The 25,712-nt window shown below is 41.1% G+C and overlaps 1 protein-coding gene across 1 annotated transcript in view; it reads right to left on the bottom strand.

Moving 5' to 3' along the window:
* LOC139762766 (methionine--tRNA ligase, cytoplasmic-like) overlaps nucleotides 1–25,712 on the bottom strand; it is a 121,469-nt gene that overhangs the window by 87,412 nt on the left and 8,345 nt on the right. The window contains exon 2 of the mRNA XM_071687889.1: nucleotides 1,599–1,920. Within this exon, the coding sequence (XP_071543990.1) occupies nucleotides 1,599–1,695 (97 nt within the window). The 5' untranslated portion in view covers nucleotides 1,696–1,920. The remainder of the gene's footprint in view (nucleotides 1–1,598; nucleotides 1,921–25,712) is intronic.

Here is a 25,712-nt window from a genome sequence, read left to right as displayed (position 1 = left end):
ATCAAAGTCTCCTCTGTACCATACTCTCCATGTAGCATATGGATATCATCTATGACTGAACTGATGAAATTACTGATATTTGTATTCTTGATAAAGCTATTTCAATGTTTTTTACCAATTTGAATAGGGACAATTCCTAAGGGTCTCTCCACCCTTTTAAATTGTAGAAGAAATTTCAATTTTTTTTGAAGATTACTAAGCATGAGTTTCCTAAAAAGTCTATTAAAATTTTCCTTACAAATTTCAAAAACTGTGTTTAATGATGAGCTAAATATATCATTACCTTAATCCTTTAAGTACCATTCCTGAGTCTAAGTATAATATCAGACGAAGAATCACTCTCAAACCACAGGATAATAATTCTGATGGAAAAATCATGTATTGGGTGGAGCTGTTAGATACACTCTACTTTCAATTGTTGGCATAATGCCAAAGTTTACATGTTTATAAGGCACAGTGTATAAATGACTGCAGTTGTTTAAATGGCTCATGATACAATAATTTTCTTACGCATTACATTAAATTTGTAAATATTCCACCATCTGGAGCAAAGAGCCATTCTGAAAAGGTTAAGTAAAATTTCAAATCTGAAATTTCAATCCATCTACATATTAGAAAAGCTTGTGTACACTGTATGTGACTAATTCAACATACACGATGTACACAAACACATAATTACTATGTGACACAGAGATGTACACATACACATAACAATTACAAGTAAATCTGTAGCATTTCTTGAAATCTGAACAGTTCAGATTAACATTACTTCTTCCAAGAAATATCTATCTCATATATTCTTCCTAACTCCTCTCTGATCTTCATGATAGCATAAAAGGGCTGCCTACCATTCAAGAATATCTAAGACACTATAAATCATGCTGCTAAAGTAAAAATATGAAATTGGGTTGAAGATAACTTCTTGTACAACAATGCTATCTCCGAACAGAAAAAAATTTGCATGAAGCAAAGAGAGGGGAGGTGGCAAAAACTATCTGGTTTTCAATTTGAAACATGAAATATGAGGTTATGCTAACTATGCTGCTGACCTACATAAGAATATGAACTGATTAACAGACTAGGTCAAATATATCAGGTAAAACAATTAAATTTTCATCATATGATGTGTTACTTGATGCACTTGCCAGAGACTATAGATGAAAATTCACCCGAACCTTTTTAAAAATCAGGCTGACACAGGTAAGTGAAAAGATGGTATGACTGAAAAGCTTTCCTGTTTTTGATATGCTAAAAGATTTATCAATCACTCTAATATTCCTTGATGTTTCACTTTTGTTGGGTGTTATCTTCATACTAATATTCCTTGATGTTTCACTTTTGTTGGGTGTTATCTCCATAGCAAGAACATCTACCTTATATCAAATACTAACATGATTAGGATATCATATGGGATATCGTATGGATATCATACTGAATGATACCCGGCTAAACTAGGCATGCCATACTAGGTTTCACATTCAACATTTGAAAACATTACATATGTAAAAGCCCCAATATTCCTTTTCAATTAATTCTTAAGATCTGAGAATAGCAAAATAAAGAGCAAAAAGTAGAAAACATGTTTGAATAATACATACCCTTCTCTTCTACAACTGTCACAGGTATTCCAGATATTGTTGATGCTAACAGTATTTTCAACACATTGGGATGCCCTTTTTCGATGATTAACTTCATAGCTTCTTTCTTGCACTAGTACTACCTGTCAAATGACTCAGGCTTCTCTTAAAACATAGAAATATTGTAGGTATTATGGCTTTAAGCTTGTAATGGGAGCATGGATTTGTTTTACGTATTCTATAAAAGTGGCTGAATCACTCCTGATAAGCACCTTTGGTGTTCTTTTCCAGATTTGTTCTGTATTTTTGAAGTCCAATGGCTGAGCTTCTACTTCATCCCTACCTGCATTACAGAAAAATGGAAGATTAGTTATACATCTAGTTATATTGCCAAATTTTTTCTTTCTTAGAAACATGATTATGATGACTGAAAAGTGACTGATTTATAAGTTATATCTTTAAGCAGCTTCTTAGAGAAGGGCTTTGTGATCCTTGTTCTGTGCATCATTTTTATGTAATACTCAAACTTTTTCACTTACACAAACATCATAAAAGCACTCTTTACATGTTAGACATACATCCAACTTCAGCTGCCTCATTCTAACTCTACCCCTCAACACCAGATTGTGAGAGTTTGACGTTTCAGATATGAGCCTGTACTGTCTTACATGATTTGCCACTGATTGGTCCCATTCATATTCCATCTTTATGGTACTATCCTATATGGTATACAACTGATTTGTTCTGTTCTCTTTACATCTGTAACACCTTTAATGAGGTGAATGTTTCTAACATATCTTGACCTATCATCTAATTCATTCCATGGTCTTAGCAGTTAAACTACAAGGAAACATTTTCAATATTTGTCTTAAATTACTTTGTTTATTAGTGCTATGCACAAGTGCTGTTTGTTCCTTGTGGAGAATTTTAGAAATGACGATATCATGAAGTACACTTCTTTCACTGATGTGTATGAATAGTTTGGTCATATGTAACAGTTCTGTAAAAGTGTTTGTTGTTTTGAGTAGTCGGCTCTTAACATTAAGATTTTTACTTATGGAAATACTTCTAACCTTTGCCTTTCAGGATCATATGTGTACATGTTACTATCTATCTGTCTATATCTCTGATGCCCATTCCCTCCAGGAACTCTCATCAATGGGGTGACCACAGCAAAAGAGTCTCCATTTATCCTAATCCTAACATGCCACCTTTGCATACAAATTCCGCATATTCTTCCACAGTTTCTCTCCCTTCAGTATTCTTCCACTCTATCATACCATTACTGCAACTGTTTAGGTGGTTTGTAATTGGAAATTTTTTTCTTTATTATAAAACAAGGCTGACCAGTCTTCTGCTTTCAGAGTAAATCCAATATCTACCTACCAGTTTTTAACAGTACGATAGTTTTTTATTTTCAGGTTAACCTTCGAGTTCATTTCTTATTCTTCCTAACCTACTATTATGTCTTCCATCAAATGTGATTGACATACTGTGAGATATGAATATGTGAGGCTATCACTGTTGCTTGGAGTATTATGCCCCCCACCAAAAAAAAAGTGGATTACTATCCCCTAATTAGTATACACAAGGACACTCTTCAGTATGGTTGCAATGCTAGATTTTGGTGTCTACAAGAACCTTTTGATTTTTTCACAGGCTAACTAACACACATCACAAATCATGAGGCATATGATCATTCCTTCCAACATTGCTACCATAATGAAAACCATCCATGATTAGGGGATAGAAATGCTTTTTTTTTGTTAGGTGGCATAATACTCTAAGCAAAGCTGATAGCCTTACATATCTATATCCCAAAGTATGTGAGTCACATTTATTGGAAGACATGACAGTGGGTTAGGAAAATAAGTGAACACTAGAGGTAACCTACAGATAAAAAAAACTATAATAATGTTAAAAACTGAAAGCAGAAGACTGGTCAGACTTGTATTACGACAAAGAAAAAATTTCCCAATTACAAACCACCTAAATCTTTACAGTAATGGGATAAGAGAGTGGAAGAATACTGGAGGGAGAGAAACTGTGGAAGAATGTGGGGAATGTGTATGCAAAAGAAGCATGTAAGGACAAGGATAAATGGAGACTTTTGCTGTGGCCACACCATTGGTGTGAATAGGTAGTAGTTGGTAGACAGTCAACTATCAGGGAGACATATTACCAGTACTACCTACCTGGGTAGTGAATGGGTTAGTGATGACTGTGTAGTGAGCTAGCACTTCAGTGGTTGTTAAGTTGCACTCCTCTGACCCAGGCAGCTGTATTTTCTTTCTGCCTCACCCACACGTAGACTACTGGCATTCTGTCCACAAACATACAATCTCTCTTTGTCATACATAACACATGACAACATTTTACTCACAGCTCATTCTTCAAAACTAGATTTTTGCCTTTTGGCAAAATGTTAGGACCAGTAGATAGAAGTAAAAGGTACGAACATTTAAGCATGAGCATCAGGTAGAAGTAGTGGGCAGAAATGTTACACAGGAGCATTAGATAGAAGCAGTCAGAAGGAACATTTGGCATGAGCCTCTGCTAACACTGCACTAGAGTTACCCTTAGCCAGTGGCCTGTTAAGGGTGATGCACTAGAGGCTATGAAAATGCACCAGAGTTCACTAATTATGGAGTGTCTACTACCATGGCCAATACCTTGAGGGAGTTCCAGATGGGAAAAGGTGTCAGATATATATAAATACAGGTACACACCGATTTTCTGGCAATCTTTGTTCCAAAGCCTTGCCGGATTAACCATTTTGCCAGACAAACCGTGGTCATGTAACAAAAATTCCTCAACACACCTCTAACCCACTAATCATACATCTCCCATGTGTCTAAAGTATACCATGGACTGCTAGAAATATAAATCAAACAATATATCATATGTTTGAGCACCCTAACATGGTAAGTCTGTCCTTAGGTTGTTTGACTCCTGTGGGGTCTACTTCATCTTCTGTTGTTAGTGTTTTCCTAAGTGTGTATTGCCAGAATAATGCAGTTTCATCTGCATTATACACCTGCTCAGTACTGAGGTGCTCGTCAGCTATGAACTTCACAAACCCATCCACATACTCGGCAGCTCCTTTGTGGTTTACAGACCACTTTTCTTTGCACACTTTATTCATGGAAATTCCATGATGTTCCTTGAATCTTTGAAGCCATCCTTCACTATAGTCACACTCATGTTATAATTTAAGTTCTTTATGGAACAACTTAGCCTGGTCCATTATCATGCTACCTGACAAATCCACTCCATCACTCCGACACTGTTAAAACCATTCCATCATCACTTTATCGTGCTCAATACTCTTATCATTCTTAATAGTCTTTCTAATCATCATTTGCTTCTTGAAACTGCTGTCTGCATAGAATTTTAATATTTTCTCCCTTTGCTTCTTTATATCATACTCAGTTGACGAACCAATACTTTATATGTCACACAGCTTAAGCACCAAAATACGATGGTCCATTTTTTCAACAGTTCTACTTTATCTTGGATCGATATGGACTACTGTTTACATGTGAAAACATTGACTGACTCTCTCATATGGTGTAGAAGCCATAGCTATGGTTACATTCAAGCAAAATAAGCTAAGAATCTCAAAGAATTGCGGTATCACCACCGAGTGCAGTATAAAGAATGTAAATAAGCATGCCCTACACAACGCCATCTGTGGCCACCCAGTAAACTAGGCTGGTGGCTGTGGTAATTTCAAGTTCCCTCACAGAATTTTCTCCGGGCTAAAGGAGGTGCCGAACCATCACTTGCTGGAAAATCGATGGTGTACCTGTATATATATATATATACAGGTATATATTTATTTATATTTACTATACTTTGTCGATGTCTCCCACATTAGCGAGGTAGCGCAAGGAAACAGACGAAAGAATGGCCCAACCCACCCACATACACATGTATATACATACACGTCCACACACAGCACATATACATACCTATACATCTCAACGTATACATATATATACACTCAGACATAAGACATATACATATATACACATGTACATAATTCATACTGTCTGCCCTTATTCATTCCCGTCGCCACCCTGCCACACATGAAATGACAACCCCCTCCTCCCTCATGTGCGCAAGGTAGCACGAGGAAAAGACAACAAAGGCCACATTCGTTCACACTCAGTCTCTAGCTGTCATATATAATGCACCAAAACCACAGCTCCCTTTCCACATCCAGGCCCCACAGAACTTTCTATGGTTTACCCCAGATGCTTCACATGCCCTGGTTCAATCCATTGACAGCACATCAACCCCGGTATACCACAGTGTTCCAATTCACTCTATTCCTTGCACGCCTTTCACCCTCCTGCATGTTCAGGCCCAGATCACTCAAAATCTTTTTCAATCCATCTTTCCACCTACAATTTGGTCTCCCACTTCTACTTGTTCCCTCCACCTCTGACACATATATCCTCTTGGTCAATCTTTCCTTATTCATTCTCTCCATGTGACCAAACAATTTCAAAACACCCTCTTTTGCTCTCTCAACCACACTCTTTTTACCCCCACACATCTCTCTTACCCTTTCATTACTTACTCAATCAAACCACCTCACACCACATATTGTCCTCAAACATTTCATCTCCAGCACATCCACTCTCCTCCGCACAACTCTATCTACAGCCCACACGTCGCAACCATATAACATTGTTGGAACCACTATTCCTTCAAACATACCCACTTTTGCTTTCCAAGATAACGTTCTTGACTTCCACACATTTTTCAACGCTCCCAAAACTTTCACCCCCTCCCCCACCCTGTGACTCACTTCCACTTCCATGGTTCCACTTGCTGTTAAATCCACTCACAGATATCTAAAGCACTTCACTTCCTCCAGTTTTTCTCCATTCAAACTTACTTCCCAATTGACTTGTCCCTCAACCCTAATGAGCCTAATAACATTGCTCTCATTTACATTTATTCTCAGTTTTCTTCTTTCACACACTTTAACAAACTCAGTCACCAGCTTCTGCAGTTTCTCACCTGAATCAGCCACTAGCGCTGTATCATTAGTGAACAACAACTGACTCACTTATAAAGCCCTTTCATCTATAACTGACTACATACTTGACACTCTCTCCAAAACACTTGCATTAACCTCTCTAACAACCTCATCCATAAACAGATTAAACAACCACAGAGACATCACACACCCCTGCTGCAAACCGACATTCACCGGGAACCAATCACTTTCCTCTTTTCCTATTTGTACACATGCCTTATATCCACGACAAAAATATTTCACTGCTTCTAGCAACTTGCCTCCAACACCATACACTCTTAATACCTTCCATAAAGCATCTCTATCAACTCTATCATATGCTTTCTCCAGATCAATAAATGCTACATACAAATCCATCTGCTTTTCTACGTATTTCTCACATATATTCTTCAAAGCAAACAAATCCACACATCCTCTACCACTTCTGAAACCACACTGCTCTTCCCCAATCTGATGCTCTGTACATGCCTTCACCCTCTCAATCAATACCCTCCCGTATAATTTTCCAGGAATACTCAACAAACTTATACCTCTCTAATTTGAACACTCACCTTTATCCCCTTCAACTTTGTACAATGGCACTATGCATGCATTCCACCAATCCTCAGGCACTTCACCATGAGTCATACATACATTGAATATCCTCACCAACCAGTCAACAACACAGTCATTCCCCTTTTTTATCTATTCCACTGCAATACCATCTAAACCCGCCACCTTGCCAGCTTTCATCTTCCGCAAAGCTTTCACTACCTCTTCTCTGTTTACCAAATCATTATCCCTGACCCTATCACTTCGCACAGCACCCCGACCATAACACCTTATATCTGCCACTCTATCATCTAACACATTCAACAAACCTTCAAAATACTCACTCCATTTCCTTGTCACTTCATCACTACTTGTTATTACCACCCCATTTGCCCCCTTCACTGGTTTCCATTTGTTCTTGTCTCACGCACTTTAATCACCTCCTTCCAAAACATCTTTTTATTATCCCTAAAATCTAACAATACTCTCTCACCCAAACTCATTTGCCCTCTTTTTCACCTCTCGCACCTTTCTCTTGACCCCGTGCCTCTTTCTTTTATACATCTCCCAGTCATTTGCACTATTTCTCTGCAAAAATTGTCCAAATGCTGCTCTCTTCTCTTTCACAAACAATCTTACTTCTTCATCCCACCACTCACTACCCTTTCTAATCTGCCAACCTCCCACCTTTCTCATGCCACATGCATCTTTTGCACTAACGATCACTGCTTCCCTAAATACATCCCATTCCTCCCCCACTCCCCTTACGTCCTTTGCTCTCACCTTCTTCCATTCTGCAATTCAATCTCTCCTGTACTTCCTCAAACAAGTCTCCTTCCCTTGCTCATTTACTCTCACCACTTTCTTTACCCCAACATTCTCTCTTCTTTTCTGAAAACCTCTACAAATCTTCATTTCGCCTCCACAAGATAATGGTCAGACATCCCTCCAGTTGCCCCTCTGAGCACATTAACATCCAAAAGTCTCTCTTCCGCGCGCCTATCGATCAACACGTAATCCATTAACGCTCTCTGGCCATCTCTCCTACTTACATACGCATATTTATGGATATCTCTTTTTATACCATGTATTCCCAATCATCAGTCCTTTTTCAGCAAATAAATCTACAAGCTCTTCACCATTTCCATTTACAACACTGAACACCCAATGTACACCAATTATTTCCTCAACTGCCACATTACTCACCTTTGCATTAAAATCACCCATCAATATAACCCAGTATCGTGCATCAGACCTGCTAACACACTCACTTGCCTTCATCCATTCCTGTCACTACCCCACCCTACAGGAAAGCAGCATCACTACCCATCCCTTGCTTCAGCAAGGTTGCACCAGGAAACCAGACAAAAAATGCTATATTCACTTACATTTAAACCTCTAGCTGTCATGTGTAATGCATCGAAACCACAGGCCCTACAGAACTTTCCATGGTTTACCTCAGATGCTTCATATGCCCTTGTTCAGTCCACTGACAGTAGGTCGACCCCAGCATACCACATTGTTCCAATTCACTCTATTCCTTACATGCCTCTCACCCTCCTGTATCTTCAGGCCTCAATCGCTCAAGATCTTTTTTCACTCCATCCTTCCATCTTCAATTTGGTCTTCTGTTTCTCCTTGTTCCCTCCACCTCTGACACATATATCCTCTTTGTCAATCTTTCCTCACTTATTTTCTCTATATGTCCAAACCATTTCAATACACCCTCTTCTACTCTCTCAACCACACTCTTTTTATTTTCATACAGCTCTCTTACCATTTCATCACTTGCTCAATTTTATTATTCTATTTATCTATTATACTTTGTCGCTGTTTCACCCGTTAGCGAGGTAGCGTAAGAAAACAGATGAAAGAATGGCCCAACCCACCTACATACACATGTATACACATACACGTCCACACACACACATATACATACTTATACATTTCAACATATACATATATATATATATATATATTTTATATTATATTTTTATTATACTTTGTCGCTGTCTCCCGCGTTTGCGAGGTAGCGCAAGGAAACACACGAAAGAAATGGCCCAACCCCCCCATACACATGTATATACATACGTCCACACACGCAAATATACATACCTACACAGCTTTCCATGGTTTACCCCAGACGCTTCACATGCCTTGATTCAATCCACTGACAGCACGTCAACCCCGGTATACCACATCGCTCCAATTCACTCTATTCCTTGCCCTCCTTTCACCCTCCTGCATGTTCAGGCCCCGATCACACAAAATCTTTTTCACTCCATCTTTCCACCTCCAATTTGGTCTCCCTCTTCTCCTCGTTCCCTCCACCTCCGACACATATATCCTCTTGGTCAATCTTTCCTCACTCATTCTCTCCATGTGCCCAAACCACTTCAAAACACCCTCGTCTGCTCTCTCAACCACACTCTTTTTATTTCCACACATCTCTCTTACCCTTACGTTACTCACTCGATCAAACCACCTCACACAACACATTGTCCTCAAACATCTCATTTCCAGCACATCCATCCTCCTGTGCACAACTCTATCCATAGCCCACGCCTCGCAACCATACAACATTGTTGGAACCACTATTCCTTCAAACATACCCATTTTTGCTTTCCGAGATAATGTTCTCGACTTCCACACATTCTTCAAGGCCCCCAGAATTTTCGCCCCCTCCCCCACCCTATGATCCACTTTCGCTTCCATGTATATATATATATATATATATTTTTTTTTTTTTTTTTTTTTTTATACTTTGTCGCTGTCTCCCGCGTTTGCGAGGTAGTGCAAGGAAACAGACGAAAGAAATGGCCCAACCCCCCCCATACACATGTACATACACACGTCCACACACGCAAATATACATACCTACACAGCTTTCCATGGTTTACCCCGGACGCTTCACATGCCTTGATTCAATCCACTGACAGCACGTCAACCCCGGTATACCACATCGCTCCAATTCACTCTATTCCTTGCCCTCCTTTCACCCTCCTGCATGTTCAGGCCCCGATCACACAAAATCCTTTTCACTCCATCTTTCCACCTCCAATTTGGTCTCCCTCTTCTCCTCGTTCCCTCCACCTCCGACACATATATCCTCTTGGTCAATCTTTCCTCACTCATTCTCTCCATGTGCCCAAACCATTTCAAAACACCCTCTTCTGCTCTCTCAACCACGCTCTTTTTATTTCCACACATCTCTCTTACCCTTACGTTACTTACTCGATCAAACCACCTCACACCACACATTGTCCTCAAACATCTCATTTCCAGCACATCCATCCTCCTGCGCACAACTCTATCCATAGCCCACCCCTCGCAACCATACAACATTGTTGGAACTACTATTCCTTCAAACATACCCATTTTTGCTTTCCGGGATAATGTTCTCGACTTCCACACATTTTTCAAGGCTCCCAAAATTTTCGCCCCCTCCCCCACCCTATGATCCACTTCCGCTTCCATGGTTCCATCCGCTGACAGATCCACTCCCAGATATCTAAAACACTTCACTTCCTCCAGTTGTTCGCTGATGATACAGCGCTGGTGGCTGATTCATGTGAGAAACTGCAGAAGCTGGTGACTGAGTTTGGTAAAGTGTGTGGAAGAAGAAAGTTAAGAGTAAATGTGAATAAGAGCAAGGTTATTAGGTACAGTAGGGTTGAGGGTCAAGTCAATTGGGAGGTGAGTTTGAATGGAGAAAAACTGGAGGAAGTGAAATGTTTTAGATATCTGGGAGTGGATCTGTCAGCGGATGGAACCATGGAAGCGGAAGTGGATCATAGGGTGGGGGAGGGGGCGAAAATTTTGGGAGCCTTGAAAAATGTGTGGAAGTCGAGAACATTATCTCGGAAAGCAAAAATGGGTATGTTTGAAGGAATAGTGGTTCCAACAATGCTGTATGGTTGCGAGGCGTGGGCTATGGATAGAGTTGTGCGCAGGAGGATGGATGTGCTGGAAATGAGATGTTTGAGGACAATGTGTGGTGTGAGGTGGTTTGATCGAGTAAGTAACGTAAGGGTAAGAGAGATGTGTGGAAATAAAAAGAGCGTGGTTGAGAGAGCAGAAGAGGGTGTTTTGAAATGGTTTGGGCACATGGAGAGAATGAGTGAGGAAAGATTGACCAAGAGGATATATGTGTCGGAGGTGGAGGGAACGAGGAGAAGAGGGAGACCAAATTGGAGGTGGAAAGATGGAGTGAAAAAGATTTTGTGTGATCGGGGCCTGAACATGCAGGAGGGTGAAAGGAGGGCAAGGAATAGAGTGAATTGGAGCGATATGGTATACAGGGGTTGACGTGCTGTCAGTGGATTGAATCAAGGCATGTGAAGCGTCTGGGGTAAACCATGGAAAGCTGTGTAGGTATGTATATTTGCGTGTGTGGATGTGTGTATGTACATGTGTATGGGGGGGGGGGGGGGGTTTGGGCCATTTCTCTCGTCTGTTTCCTTGCGCTACCTCGCAAGCGCGGGAGACGGCGACAGGGTATAAAAAAAAAAAAATATATATATATATATATATATATATATATATATACATGCACAGACATATACATATATACACATGTACATGATTCATACTTGCTGCCTTTATTCATTCCCGTCGCCACCATTCCACACATGAAATGACAACCTCTTCCCCCCACATGAGTGCGAAGTAGCGCTAGGAAAAGACAACAAAGGCCACATTGGTTCACACTCAGTCTCTAGCTGTCATGTATAATTCACCGAAACCACAGCTCCCTTTCCACATCCAGGCCCCACAGAACTTTCCATGGTTTACCCCAGACGCTTCACATGCCCTGTTTCAATCCACTGACAGCACGTTGACCCCGATATACCACATCATTCCAATTCAGTCTATTCCTCGCACGCCTTTCACTCTCCTGCATGTTCAGGCCCCGATCACTCAAAATCATTTTCACTCCATCCTTCCACCTCCAATTTGGTCTTCTACTTCTCGTTCCCTCCACCTCTGACACATATATCCTCTTTGTCAATCTTTCCTCACTCATTCTCTCCATGTGAACAAACCATTTCAAAACACCCTCTTCTGCTCTCTCAACCACACTCTTTTTATTACCACATATCTCTCTTACCCTTTCATTACTTACTTGATCAAACCACCTCACACCACACATTGTCATCAAACATATCATTTCCAATACATACCCCCATCTCCACACAACACTATCTTAAGCCCATGCCTCGCAACCATATAACATTGTTGGAACCACTATTTTTTCAAACATACCCATTTTTGCTTTCTGAGATAATGTTCTTGCCTTCCACAATTTTTCAATGCTCCCAGAACTTTCACCCCCTCCCCAACCCTGTGACTCATTTCCACTTCCATGGTTCCATCCACTGCCAAATCCACTCCCAGATATCTGAAACACTTCACTTCCTCCAGTTTTTCTCCATTCAAACTTACCTCTCAATTGACTTGTCCCTCAACCCTACTGTACCTAATAACCTTGCTCTTATTCACATTTACTCTCAGCTTTCTTCTTGCACACACTTCACGAAACTCAGTCACCAGCTTCTGCAGTTTCTCACCCAAATCAGCCACCAATGCTGTATCATCAGCGAAGAACAACTGACTCACTTCCCAAGCTCTCTCATTCATAACAGACTGCATAATTGCCCCTCTCTCCAAAACTCTTGCATTCACCTCCCTAACATCCCCATCCATAAACAAATCAAACAACCATGGAGACATCATGCACCCCTGCCGCAAACTGACATTCACTGAGAACCAATCAATTTCCTCTCTTCCTACTCGTACACATGTCTTACATCCTCGATAAAAACTTTTCACTGCTTCCTACAACTTGCCTCTCACACCATATATTCTTAATACCTTCCACAGAGCATCTCTATCAACTCTATCATATGTCTTCTCCAGATCCATAAATGCTATATACAAATCCAATTGCTTTTCTAGGTATTTCTCACATACATTCTTCAAAGCTCCATTTGCTTTTCTAAGTAATTCTCACATACATTCTTCAAAGCAAACACCTGATCCACACATCCTCTACCACTCCTGAAACCACACTGCTCTTCCCCAATCTGATGCTTTGTACATGCCTTCACCCTCTCAATTAATACCCACCCTTACAATTTCCCAGGAATACTCAACAAACTTATACCTCTCTAATCTGAGCACTCACCTTTATCCCCTTTACCTTTGTGCAATGGCACTATGCATGCATTCCACCAATCCTCAGGCACCTCACCATGAGTCATACATAAATTGAATATCCTTACCAACCAGTCAAAAACACAGTCGCCCCCTTTTTTTAATACATTCCACGTCAATTCTATCCAAACCCACTGTCTTGCCACCTTTCATCTTCTGCAAAGCTTTTACTACCTCTTCTCTGTTTACCAAATCATTCTCCCTAACCCTCTCACTTTGCACACCACCTTGACCAAAACATCCAATATCTGCCACTCTATCATCTAATACATTCAACAAACTTTCAAAATATTCATTCCATCTCCTTCTCATATCACCACCACTTGTTATTACCTTCCCATTAGCCCCCTTCATTGGTGTTCCCATTTGTTCTCTTGTCTTACCTCCTTCTAAAACATCTTTTTATCCTCCCTAAAATTTAATGATACTCTCTCACCCCAATTCTCATTTGCCCTCTTTTTCACCTCTTGCACTTTTCTCTTGACCTTCTTCCTCCTTCTTTTATACATCTCCCAGTTACTTGCACTATTTCCCTGCAAAACACATCCAAATGCCTCTCTCTTCTCTTTCACTAATAATCTTACTTCTTCATCCCACCACTCGCTACCCTTTCTAATCTGCCCACTCCCACGCTTCTCATTCCACAAGGATCTTTTGTGCAAGCCATCACTGCCACCCTAAATACATCCCATTCCTCCCCCACTCCCCTTGCGTCCTTTGCTCTCACCTATTTCCATTCCGTACTCAGTCTCTTTTGGTACTTCCTCACACAAGTCTCCTTCCCAAGCTCACTTACTCCCACCACTCTCTTCACCCCAACATTCTCCTTCTTTTCTGAAAACCTCTACAAATCTTCACCTTCACCTCCACAAGATAATGATCAGACATCCCTCCAGTTGCACTTCTCAGCACATTAACATCCAAAAGTCTCTCTCGCACGCCTATCAATTAACACATAATCCAATAATGCTCTCTGGCCATCTCTCCTACTAACATACGTATACTTATATATATATATCTCTTTTCAAACCAGGTATTCCCAATCACCAGTCCTTTTTCAGCACACAAATCTCCAAGCTCTTCACCATTTTCCATTTACAACACTGAACACCCTATGTACACCAATTATTCCCTCAACTGCCACATAACCCACCTTTGCATTCAAATACCCATCACTATAACTTGGTCTCGTGCATCAAAACTACTGACACACTCACTCAGCTGCTCCCAAAACACTTGCCTCTCATGATATTTCTTCTCATGACCAGGTGCTTATGCACCAATAATCACCCAAGTCTCTCCATCCACTTTCAGTTTTACCCATAGCAATCTAGGGTTTACTTTCTAACATTCTATCACATACTCCCACCACTCCTGTTTCAGGAGTAGTGCTACTCCTTCCCTTGCTCTTGTCCTCTCACCAACCCCTGACTTTACTCCCAAAACATTCCCAAACCACTTTTCGCCTTTACCCTTGAACTACGTTTCACTCAGAGCTAAAACATCCAGATTCCTTTCCTCAAACATACTACCTATCTCTCCTTTTTTCTCATCTTAGTTACATCCACACACATTTAGACACCCCAATCTGAGTCTTGTAGGAGTATGAGCACTCCCCGCGTGACTCCTTCTTCTGTTTCCCCTTTCAGAAATAAAGTGCGTAAATAAAACTCCTTCTTCTGTTTCCCCTTTCAGAAATAAAGTGAGTAAATAAAGTGCGTAAGACAAGAGAGCAAATGGGAACTTCAGGGAAGGGCGCAAATGGGGAGGTGATAACAAGTAGGGGTGATGTGAGAAGGAGATGTAGTGAGTATTTTGAAGGTTTGTTGAATGTGTTTGATGATAGAGTGGCAGATATAGGGTGTTTTGGTCAAGGTGGTGTGCAGAGGGTTAGGGAAAATGATTTGGTAAACAGAGAAGAGGTAGTAAAAGCTTTGCGGAAGATGAAAGCCGGCAAGGCAGCAGGTTTGGATGGCATTGCAGTGGAATTTATTAAAAAAGGGGGTGACTGTATTGTTGACTGGTTGGTAAGGTTATTTAATGTATGTATGACTGATGGTGAGGTGCTTGAGGACTGGCGGAATGTGTGCATAGTGCCATTGTACAAAGGCAAAGGGGATAAGAGTCAGTGCTCAAATTACAGAGGTATAAGTTTGTTGAGTATTCCTGGTAAATTATATGGGAGGGTATTGATTGAGAGGGCGAAGGCATGTACAGAGCATAAGATTGGGGAAGAGCAGTGTGGTTTCAGAAGTGGTAGAGGATGTGTGGATCAGGTGTTTGCTTTGAAGAATGTATGTGAGAAATACTTAGAAAAGCAAATGGATTTGTATGTAGCATTTATGGATCTGGAGAAGGCATATGATAGAGTTGATAGAGATGCTCTGTGGAAGGTATTAAGAATATATAGTGTGGGAGGCAAGTTGTTAGAAGCAGTGAAAAGTTTTTATCGAGGATGTAAGGCATGTGTACGTGTAGGAAGAGAGGAAAGTGATTGGTTCTCAGTGAATGTAGGTTTGCGGCAGGGGTGTGTGATGTCTCCATGATTGTTTAATTTGTTTATGGATGGGGTTGTTAGGGAGGTGAATGCAAGAGTTTTGGAAAGAGGGGCAAGTATGAAGTCTGTTGTGGATGAGAGAGCTTGGGAAGTGAGTCAGTTGTTGTTCGCTGATGATACAGCGCTGGTGACTGATTCATGTGAGAAACTGCAGAAGCTGGTGACTGAGTTTGGTAAAGTGTGTGAAAAAAGAAAGTTAAGAGTAAATTGGAATAAGAGCAAGGTTATTAGGTACAGTAGGGTTGAGGGTCAAGTCAATTGGGAGGTAAGTTTGAATGGAGAAAAACTGGAGGAAGTAAAGTGTTTTAGATATCTGGGAGTGGATCTGGCAGCGGATGGAACCATGGAAGCGGAAGTGAATCATAGGGTGGGGGAGGGGGCGAAAATCCTGGGAGCCTTGAAGAATGTGTGGAAGTCAAGAACATTATCTCGGAAAGCTAAAATGGGTATGTTTGAAGGAATAGTGGTACCAACAATGTTGTATGGTTGCAAGGCGTGGGCTATGGATAGAGTTGTGCGCAGGAGGGTGGATGTGCTGGAAATGAGATGTTTGAGGACAATGTGTGGTGTGAGGTGGTTTGATCGAGTAAGTAATGTAAGGGTAAGAGAGATGTGTGGAAATAAAAAGAGCGTGGTTGAGAGAGCAGAAGAGGGTGTTTTGAAATGGTTTGGGCACATGGAGAGAATGAGTGAGGAAAGATTGACCAAGAGGATATATGTGTCGGAGGTGGAGGGAACGAGGAGAAGTGGGAGACCAAATTGGAGGTGGAAAGATGGAGTGAAAAAGATTTTGTGTGATCGGGGCCTGAACATGCAGGAGGGTGAAAGGAGGGCAAGGAATAGAGTGAATTGGATCGATGTGGTATACCGGGGTTGACGTGCTGTTAGTGGATTGAATCAGGGCATGTGAAGTGTCTGGGGTAAACCATGGAAAGTTGTGTGGGGCCTGGATGTGGAAAGGGAGCTGTGGTTTCGGGCATTATTGCATGAAAGCTAGAGACTGAGTGTGAACGAATGGGGCCTTTGTTGTCTTTTCCTAGTGCTACCTCGCACACATGAGGGGGGAGGGGGATGGTATTCCATGTGTGGCGAGGTGGCGATGGGAATGAATAAAGGCAGACAGTGTGAATTGTGTGCATGGGTATATATGTATGTGTCTGTGTGTGGATATATATGTGTACATTGAGATGTATAGGTATGTATATTTGCGTGTGTGGACGTGTATGTATATATATTGTGTATGGGGGTGGGTTGGGCCATTTCTTTCGTCTGTTTCCTTGCGCTACCTTGCAAACGCAGGAGACAGCGACAAAGCAAAATAATAATAATAAAATCATTATTATCATTATCATTGTTATTATTATTATTGTTATCATTTTAATCATTGTTATTATTATTATTATTATTACTATTATCATTACCATATATCACTATCATTATCTATTATTACTTTTATCATCATACTTGATCGCCGTTTCCTGTGTCAGCGAGGTAGCGCCAGGAAACAGATGAAGAAAGAATGGCCCATCCACTCATATACTCATATATATATATATATATATATATATATATATATATATATATATATATATATATATATATATATAAATATATATCTTTTTTTTTTTGCTTTGTCGCTGTCTCCCGCGTTTGCGAGGTAGCACAAGGAAACAGACGAAAGAAATGGCCCAACCCACCCCCACACACAGGTATATACATACGTCCACACACGCAATTATACATACCTACACAGCTTTCCATGGTTTACCCCAGACACTTCACATGCCCTGATTCAATCCACCGACAGCACGTCAACCCCGGTATACCACATCGATCCAATTCACTCTATTCCTTGCCCTCCTTTCACCCTCCTGCATCTTCAGGCCCCGATCACACAAAATCTTTTTCACTCCATCTTTCCACCTCCAATTTCGTCTCCCACTTCTCCTCGTTCCCTCCACCTCCGACACATATATCCTCTTGGTCAATCTTTTCTCACTCATTCTCTCCATGTGCCCAAACCATTTCAAAACACCCTCTTCTGCTCTCTCAACCACGCTCTTTTTATTTCCACACATCTCTCTTACCCTTACGTTACTTACTTGATCAAACCACCTCACACCACACATTGTCCTCAAACATCTCATTTCCAGCACATCCATCCTCCTGCGCACAACTCTATCCATAGCCCACGCCTCGCAACCATACAACATTGTTGGAACCACTATTCCTTCAAACATACCCATTTTTGCTTTCCGAGATAATGTTCTTGACTTCCACACATTCTTCAAGGCTCCCAGGATTTTCGCCCCCTCCCCCACCCTATGATCCACTTCCGCTTCCATGGTTCCATCCGCTGCCAGATCCACTCCCAGATATCTAAAACACTTTACTTCCTCCAGTTTTTCTCCATTCAAACTTACCTCCCAATTGACTTGACCATCAACCCTACTGTACCTAATTACCTTGCTCTTATTCACATTTACCCTTAACTTTCTTCTTTCACACACTTTACCAAACTCAGTCACCAGCTTCTGCAGTTTCTCACATGAATCAGCCACCAGCGCTGTATCATCAGCGAACAACAACTGACTCACTTCCCAAGCTCTCTCATCCCCAACAGACTTCATACTTGCCCCTCTTTCCAAAACTCTTGCATTCACCTCCCTAACAACCCCATCCATAAACAAATTAAACAACCATGGAGACATCACACACCCCTGCCGCAAACCTACATTCACTGAGAACCAATCACTTTCCTCTCTTCCTACACGTACACATGCCTTACATCCCCGATAAAAACTTTTCACTGCTTCTAACAACTTGCCTCCCACACCATATTCTTAATACCTTCCACAGAGCATCTCCATCAACTCTATCATATGCCTTCTCCAGATCCATAAATGCTACATACAAATCCATTTGCTTTTCTAAGTATTTCTCACATACATTCTTCAAAGCAAACACCTGATCCACACATCCTCTACCACTTCTGAAACCACACTGCTCTTCCCCAATCTGATGCTCTGTACATGCCTTCACCCTCTCAATCAATACCCTCCCATATATATATATATATATATATATATATATATATATATATATATATATATATATATATATATATATATATTTTTTTTTAATACTTTGTCGCTGTCTCCCGCGTTTGCGAGGCAGCGCAAGGAAACACACGAAAGAAATGGCCCAACCCCCCCCATACACATGTATATACATACGTCCACACACGCAAATATACATACCTACACAGCTTTCCATGGTTTACCCCAGACGCTTCACATGCCTTGATTCAATCCACTGACAGCACGTCAGCCCCGGTATACCACATCGCTCCAATTCACTCTATTCCTTGCCCTCCTTTCACCCTCCTGCATCTTCAGGCCCCGATCACACAAAATCTTTTTCACTCCATCTTTCCACCTCCAATTTGGTCTCCCTCTTCTTGTTCCCTCCACCTCCGACACATATATCCTCTTGGTCAATCTTTCCTCACTCATCCTCTCCATGTGCCCAAACCACTTCAAAACACCCTCTTCTGCTCTCTCAACCACGCTCTTTTTATTTCCACACATCTCTCTTACCCTTACGTTACTCACTTGATCAAACCACCTCACACCACACATTGTCCTCAAACATCTCATTTCCAGCACATCCATCCTCCTGCGCACAACTCTATCCATAGCCCAAGCCTCGCAACCATACAACATTGTTGGAACCACTATTCCTTCAAACATACCCATTTTTGCTTTCCGAGATAATGTTCTCGACTTCCACACATTCTTCAAGGCCCCCAGAATTTTCGCCCCCTCCCCCACACTATGATCCACTTCCGCTTCCATGGTTCCATCCGCTGCCAGATCCACTCCCAGATATCTAAAACACTTTACTTCCTCCAGTTTTTCTCCATTCAAACTCACCTCCCAATTGACTTGACCCTCAACCCTACTGTACCTAATAACCTTGCTCTTATTCACATTTACTCTTAACTTTCTTCTTCCACACACTTTACCAAACTCAGTCACCAGCTTCTGCAGTTTCTCACATGAATCAGCCACCAACGCTGTGTCATCAGCGAACAACAACTGACTCACTTCCCAAGCTCTCTCATCCCCAACAGACTTCATACTTGCCCCTCTTTCCAAAACTCTTGCATTTACCTCCCTAACAACCCCATCCATAAACAAATTAAACAACCATGGAGACATCACACACCCCTTCCGCAAACCTACATTCACTGAGAACCAATCACTTTCCTCTCTTCCTACACGTACACATGCCTTACATCCTCGATAAAAACTTTTCACTGCTTCTAACAACTTTCCTCCCACACCATATATTCTTAATACCTTCCACAGAGCATCTCTATCAACTCTATCATATGCCTTCTCCAGATCCATAAATGCTACATACAAATCCATTTGCTTTTCTAAGTATTTCTCACATACATTCTTCAAAGCAAACACCTGATCCACACATCCTCTACCACTTCTGAAACCACACTGCTCTTCCCCAATCTGATGCTCTGTACATGCCTTCATCCTCTCAATCAATACCCTCCCATATAATTTACCAGGAATACTCAACAAACTTATACCTCTGTAATTTGAGCACTCACTCTTATCCCCTTTGCCTTTGTACAATGGCACTATGCACGCATTCCGCCAATCCTCAGGCACCTCACCATGAGTCATACATACATTAAATAACCTTACCAACCAGTCAACAATACAGTCACCCCCTTTTTTAATAAATTCCACTGCAATACCATCCAAACCTGCTGCCTTGCCGGCTTTCATCTTCCGCAAAGCTTTCACTACCTCTTCTCTGTTTACCAAATCATTTTCCCTAACCCTCTCACTTTGCACACCACCTCGACCAAAACACCCTATATCTGCCACTCTATCATCAAACACATTCAACAAACCTTCGAAATACTCACTCCATCTCCTTCTCACATCACCACTACTTGTTATCACCTCCCCATTTGCGCCCTTCACTGAAGTTCCCATTTGCTCCCTTGTCTTACGCACTTTATTTACCTCCTTCCAGAACATCTTTTTATTCTCCCTAAAATTTAATGATACTCTCTCACCCCAACTCTCATTTGCCCTTTTTTTCACCTCTTGCACCTTTCTCTTGACCTCCTGTCTCTTTCTTTTATACATCGCCCACTCAATTGCATTTTTTCCCTGCAAAAATCGTCCAAATGCCTCTCTCTTCTCTTTCACTAATACTCTTACTTCTTCATCCCACCACTCACTACCCTTTCTAATCAACCCACCTCCCACTCTTCTCATGCCACAAGCATCTTTTGCGCAATCCATCACTGATTCCCTAAATACATCCCATTCCTCCCCCACTCCCCTTACTTCCACTGTTCTCACCTTTTCCATTCTGTACTCAGTCTCTCCTGGTACTTCCTCACAAAGGTCTCCTTCTCAAGCTCACTTACTCTCACCACCCTCTTCACCCCAACATTCACTCTTCTTTTCTGAAAACCCATACAAATCTTCACCTTAGCCTCCACAAGATAATGATCAGACATCCCTCCAGTTGCACCTCTCAGCACATTAACATCCAAAAGTCTCTCTTTCGCACGCCTGTCAATTAACACGCAATCCAATAACGCTCTCTGGCCATCTCTCCTACTTACATAAGTATACTTATGTATATCTCGCTTTTTAAACCAGGTATTCCCAATCATCAGTCCTTTTTCAGCACATAAATCTACAAGCTCTTCACCATTTCCATTTACAACACTGAACACCCCATGTATACCAATTATTCCCTCAACTGCCACATTACTCACCTTTGCATTCAAATCACCCATCACTATAACCCGGTCTCGTGCATCAAAACCACTAACACACTCATTCAGCTGCTCCCAAAACACTTGCCTCTCTTGATCTTTCACCTCATGCCCAGGTGCATAAGCACCAATAATCACCCACCTCTCCATCAACTTTCAGTTTTACCCATATTAATCGAGAATTTACTTTCTTACACTCTATCACATACTCCCACAACTCCTGTTTAAGGAGTATTGCTACTCCTTCCCTTGCTCTTGTCCTCTCACTAACCCCTGACTTTACTCCCCAGACATTCCCAAACCACTCTTCCCCTTTACCCTTGAGCTTCGTTTCACTCAGAGCCAAAACATCCAGGTTCCTTTCCTCAAACATACTACCTATCTCTCCTTTTTTCACATCTTGGTTACATCCACACACATTTAGGCACCCCACTCTGAGCCTTCGAGGAGGATGAGCACTCCCCACGTGACTCCTTCTTCTGTTTCCCATTTTAGAAAGTTAATACAAGGAGGGGAGGATTTCTGGCCCCCCGCTCCCATCCCCTCTAGTCGCTTTCTACGACACGCGAGGAATACGTGGGAAGTATTCTTTCACCCCTATCCCCAGGGATAATATACATATATATATACATATACACATACACACACATACACATACATACGCACATATACACACACACACACATACATATATATACATATGAAAAATGTAAGAAACAATTTAGAAAACTGAAACTTCTAGCTTGAAATGAATGAAAAAAATGAATGTCACATAATGGTTCAACCTCTGGCTATGGAAAAAGGAAATGTATAATTTATTTACACAAACGTCAATAGCAGTTCTCATATATACATATATATATATATATATATATATATATATATATAAATATATATATATATATATATATATATATATATATATATATATATATATATCTTCTGTTTCCCATTTTAGAAAGTTAAAAAATACAAGGAGGGAGGTTGTTAGGGAGGTGAATGCAAGAGTTTTGGAAAGAGGGGCAAGTATGAAGTCTGTTGGGGATGAGAGAGCTTGGGAAGTGAGTCAGTTGTTGTTCGCTGATGATACAGCGCTGGTGGCTGATTCATGTGAGAAACTGCAGAAGCTGGTGACTGAGTTTGGTAAAGTGTGTGAAAGAAGAAAGTTAAGAGTAAATGTGAATAAGAGCAAGGTTATTAGGTACAGTAGGGTTGAGGGTCAATTCAATTGGGAGGTGAGTTTGAATGGAGAAAAACTGGAGGAAGTGAAGTGTTTTAGATATCTGGGAGTGGATCTGGCAGCGGATGGAACCATGGAAGCGGAAGTGGATCATAGGGTGGGGGGAGGGGGCAAAAATTCTGGGAGCCTTGAAGAATGTGTGGAAGTCGAGAACATTATCTCGGAAAGCAAAAATGGCTATGTTTGAAGGAATAGTGGTTCCAACAATGTTGTATGGTTGCGAGGCGTGGACTATGGATAGAGTTGTGCGCAGGAGGATGGATGTGCTGGAAATGAGATGTTTGAGGACAATGTGTGGTGTAAGGTGGTTTGATCGAGTAAGTAACGTAAGGGTAAGAGAGATGTGTGGAAATAAAAAGAGCGTGGTTGAGAGAGCAGAAGAGGGTGTTTTGAAATGGTTTGGTCACATGGAGAGAATGAGTGAGGAAAGATTGACCAAGAGGATATATGTGTCGGAGGTGGAGGGAACGAGGAGAAGAGGGAGACCAAATTGGAGGTGGAAAGATGGAGTGAAAAAGATTTTGTGTGATCGGGGCCTGAACATGCAGGAGGGTGAAAGGAGGGCAAAGAATAGAGTGAATTGGAGAGATGTGGTATACCGGGGTTGACGTGCTGTCAGTGGATTGAATCAAGGCATGTGTATGGGGGTGGGTTGGGCCATTTCTTTCGTCTGTTTCCTTGCGCTACCTCGCAAACGCGGGAGACCGACAAAAAAAAAAAAAAAAAAAAAAAAAATATATATATATATATATATATATATATATATATATATATATATATATATATATATATATATGTATGTACATGTCTCTGTATGGGCATTTATATATATATATATATATATATATATATATATATATATATATATATATATATATATTTTTTTTTTTTTTTATACTTTGTCGCGGGAGACAGCGACAAAGTATAAAAAAAAAAAAAAAAAAAATATATATATATATATATATATATATATATATATATATATATATAAATGCCCATACAGAGACATGTACATACATATACATATCAATGTTTATAAATATACATATACATACACAGACATACATACACATGTACATATTCATACATGCTTGCTTTCATCCATTCCCAGCACCTCTCTGCCCCACAGGAAACAGCATTGCTGCCCCCCACTTCAGCGAGGTAGAGCCAGGAAAACAGACTGAAAAAAGCCACATTTTTTCACACTCAGTCTCTAGATGTCATGTGTGATGCACTGAAACCACAGCCCCCTATCTACATCCAGGCCCCACAGACCTTTCCATGGTTTACCCCAGATGTTCCACATGCCCTGGTTCAGTCCACTGATAGGATGTTGACCCTGGTGTACCACATCATTCCAATTCACTCTATTCCTTGCATGCCTCACACCTTCCTGTATGTTCAGGCCTCGATCGCTCAAAATCTATTTCACTCCATCCTTCCATCTCTGATTTGGTTTCCCACTTCTGGTTCCTTCCACTTCTGACACATATATCCTCTTTGTTAATCTTTCCTCACTCATTCTCTCCATATGTTCAAACCATTTCAACACACCCTCTTCTGCTCTCTCAACCACATTCTTTTTATCACCACAAATCTCTTACCCTTTCATTACTTACTCGATGAAAACACCTCACACCACACATTGTCCTTAAACATTTCATTTCCAACACATCCATCCTTATCCATACAACTCTATCTATAGCCTATGCCTTGCTGCCATAAAATGTTGTTGGAACTACTATTCCTGGCCTAAACACCCTACATCTGCCACTCTATCATCAAACACATTCAACAAACCTTCAAAATACTCACTCCATCTCCTTCTCACTTCATCACTATCTGTTATCACTTCCCCCTTACCCCCTTACCTCTCTGAGGTAACGTTCTCTACTTCCACACATTCTTCATCACTTCCAGAACCTTCGCCACCTCCCCACCCTGCAACTCACATCTGCTTCCATGGTTCCATTCGCTGCCAAGTCCACTCCCAAATACCTAAAACACCTCATGTCCTCCAACCTTTCTCCATTCAAACTTACATCCCAATTAACTTGTCCCTCAACCTTGCTGAACCTAATAACCTTGCTCCTATTCACATTTACTCTCAACTTTCTCCTTCCACATACTTTTCCAAACTCAGTCACCAACTTTTGCAGTTTCTCACTTGAATCAGCCACCAGTGCTGTATTATCAGGTATCATCAGCAAACAACAACTGACTCATCCCAGGCCTTTTCATCCCAACAGACTGCATACTTGCCCCTCTCTCCAAAACCCTTGCATTTACCTCCCTAACCATCCCATCCATAAACAAATCAAACAGCCATGGAGACACCACAGACCCCTGCCACAGAGTGACCTTCATTAGGAACCAGTCACTCTTTTCTATTCCTTCCACAAAGCATCTCTATCAACCCTATCATATGCCTTCTCCAAATCCATAAATGCCAAATACAAATCCATCTTTTCTCTAAGTATTTCTCACATACATTCTTCAAAGCAAACACCTGGTCCACATATCCTCTACCACTTCTGAAACCACACTGCTCTTCCCTGATCTGACACTCTGTACATGCCTTCACCCTCTCAATCAATGCCCTCCCATACAATTTTCCAGGAATACTCAACAAACTTATGCCTCTGTAGTTTGAGCACTCACCTTTATCTATCTCCTTTGCCTTTGTACAATGGCACTATACATGCATTCCA

Source organism: Panulirus ornatus, chromosome 3 (genome assembly GCF_036320965.1).
Source record: "Panulirus ornatus isolate Po-2019 chromosome 3, ASM3632096v1, whole genome shotgun sequence".
NCBI lineage: Eukaryota > Metazoa > Arthropoda > Malacostraca > Decapoda > Palinuridae > Panulirus > Panulirus ornatus.
Note: the sequence above shows the minus strand (reverse complement) of the source record. Positions and strands in the feature narration are given on the sequence as shown.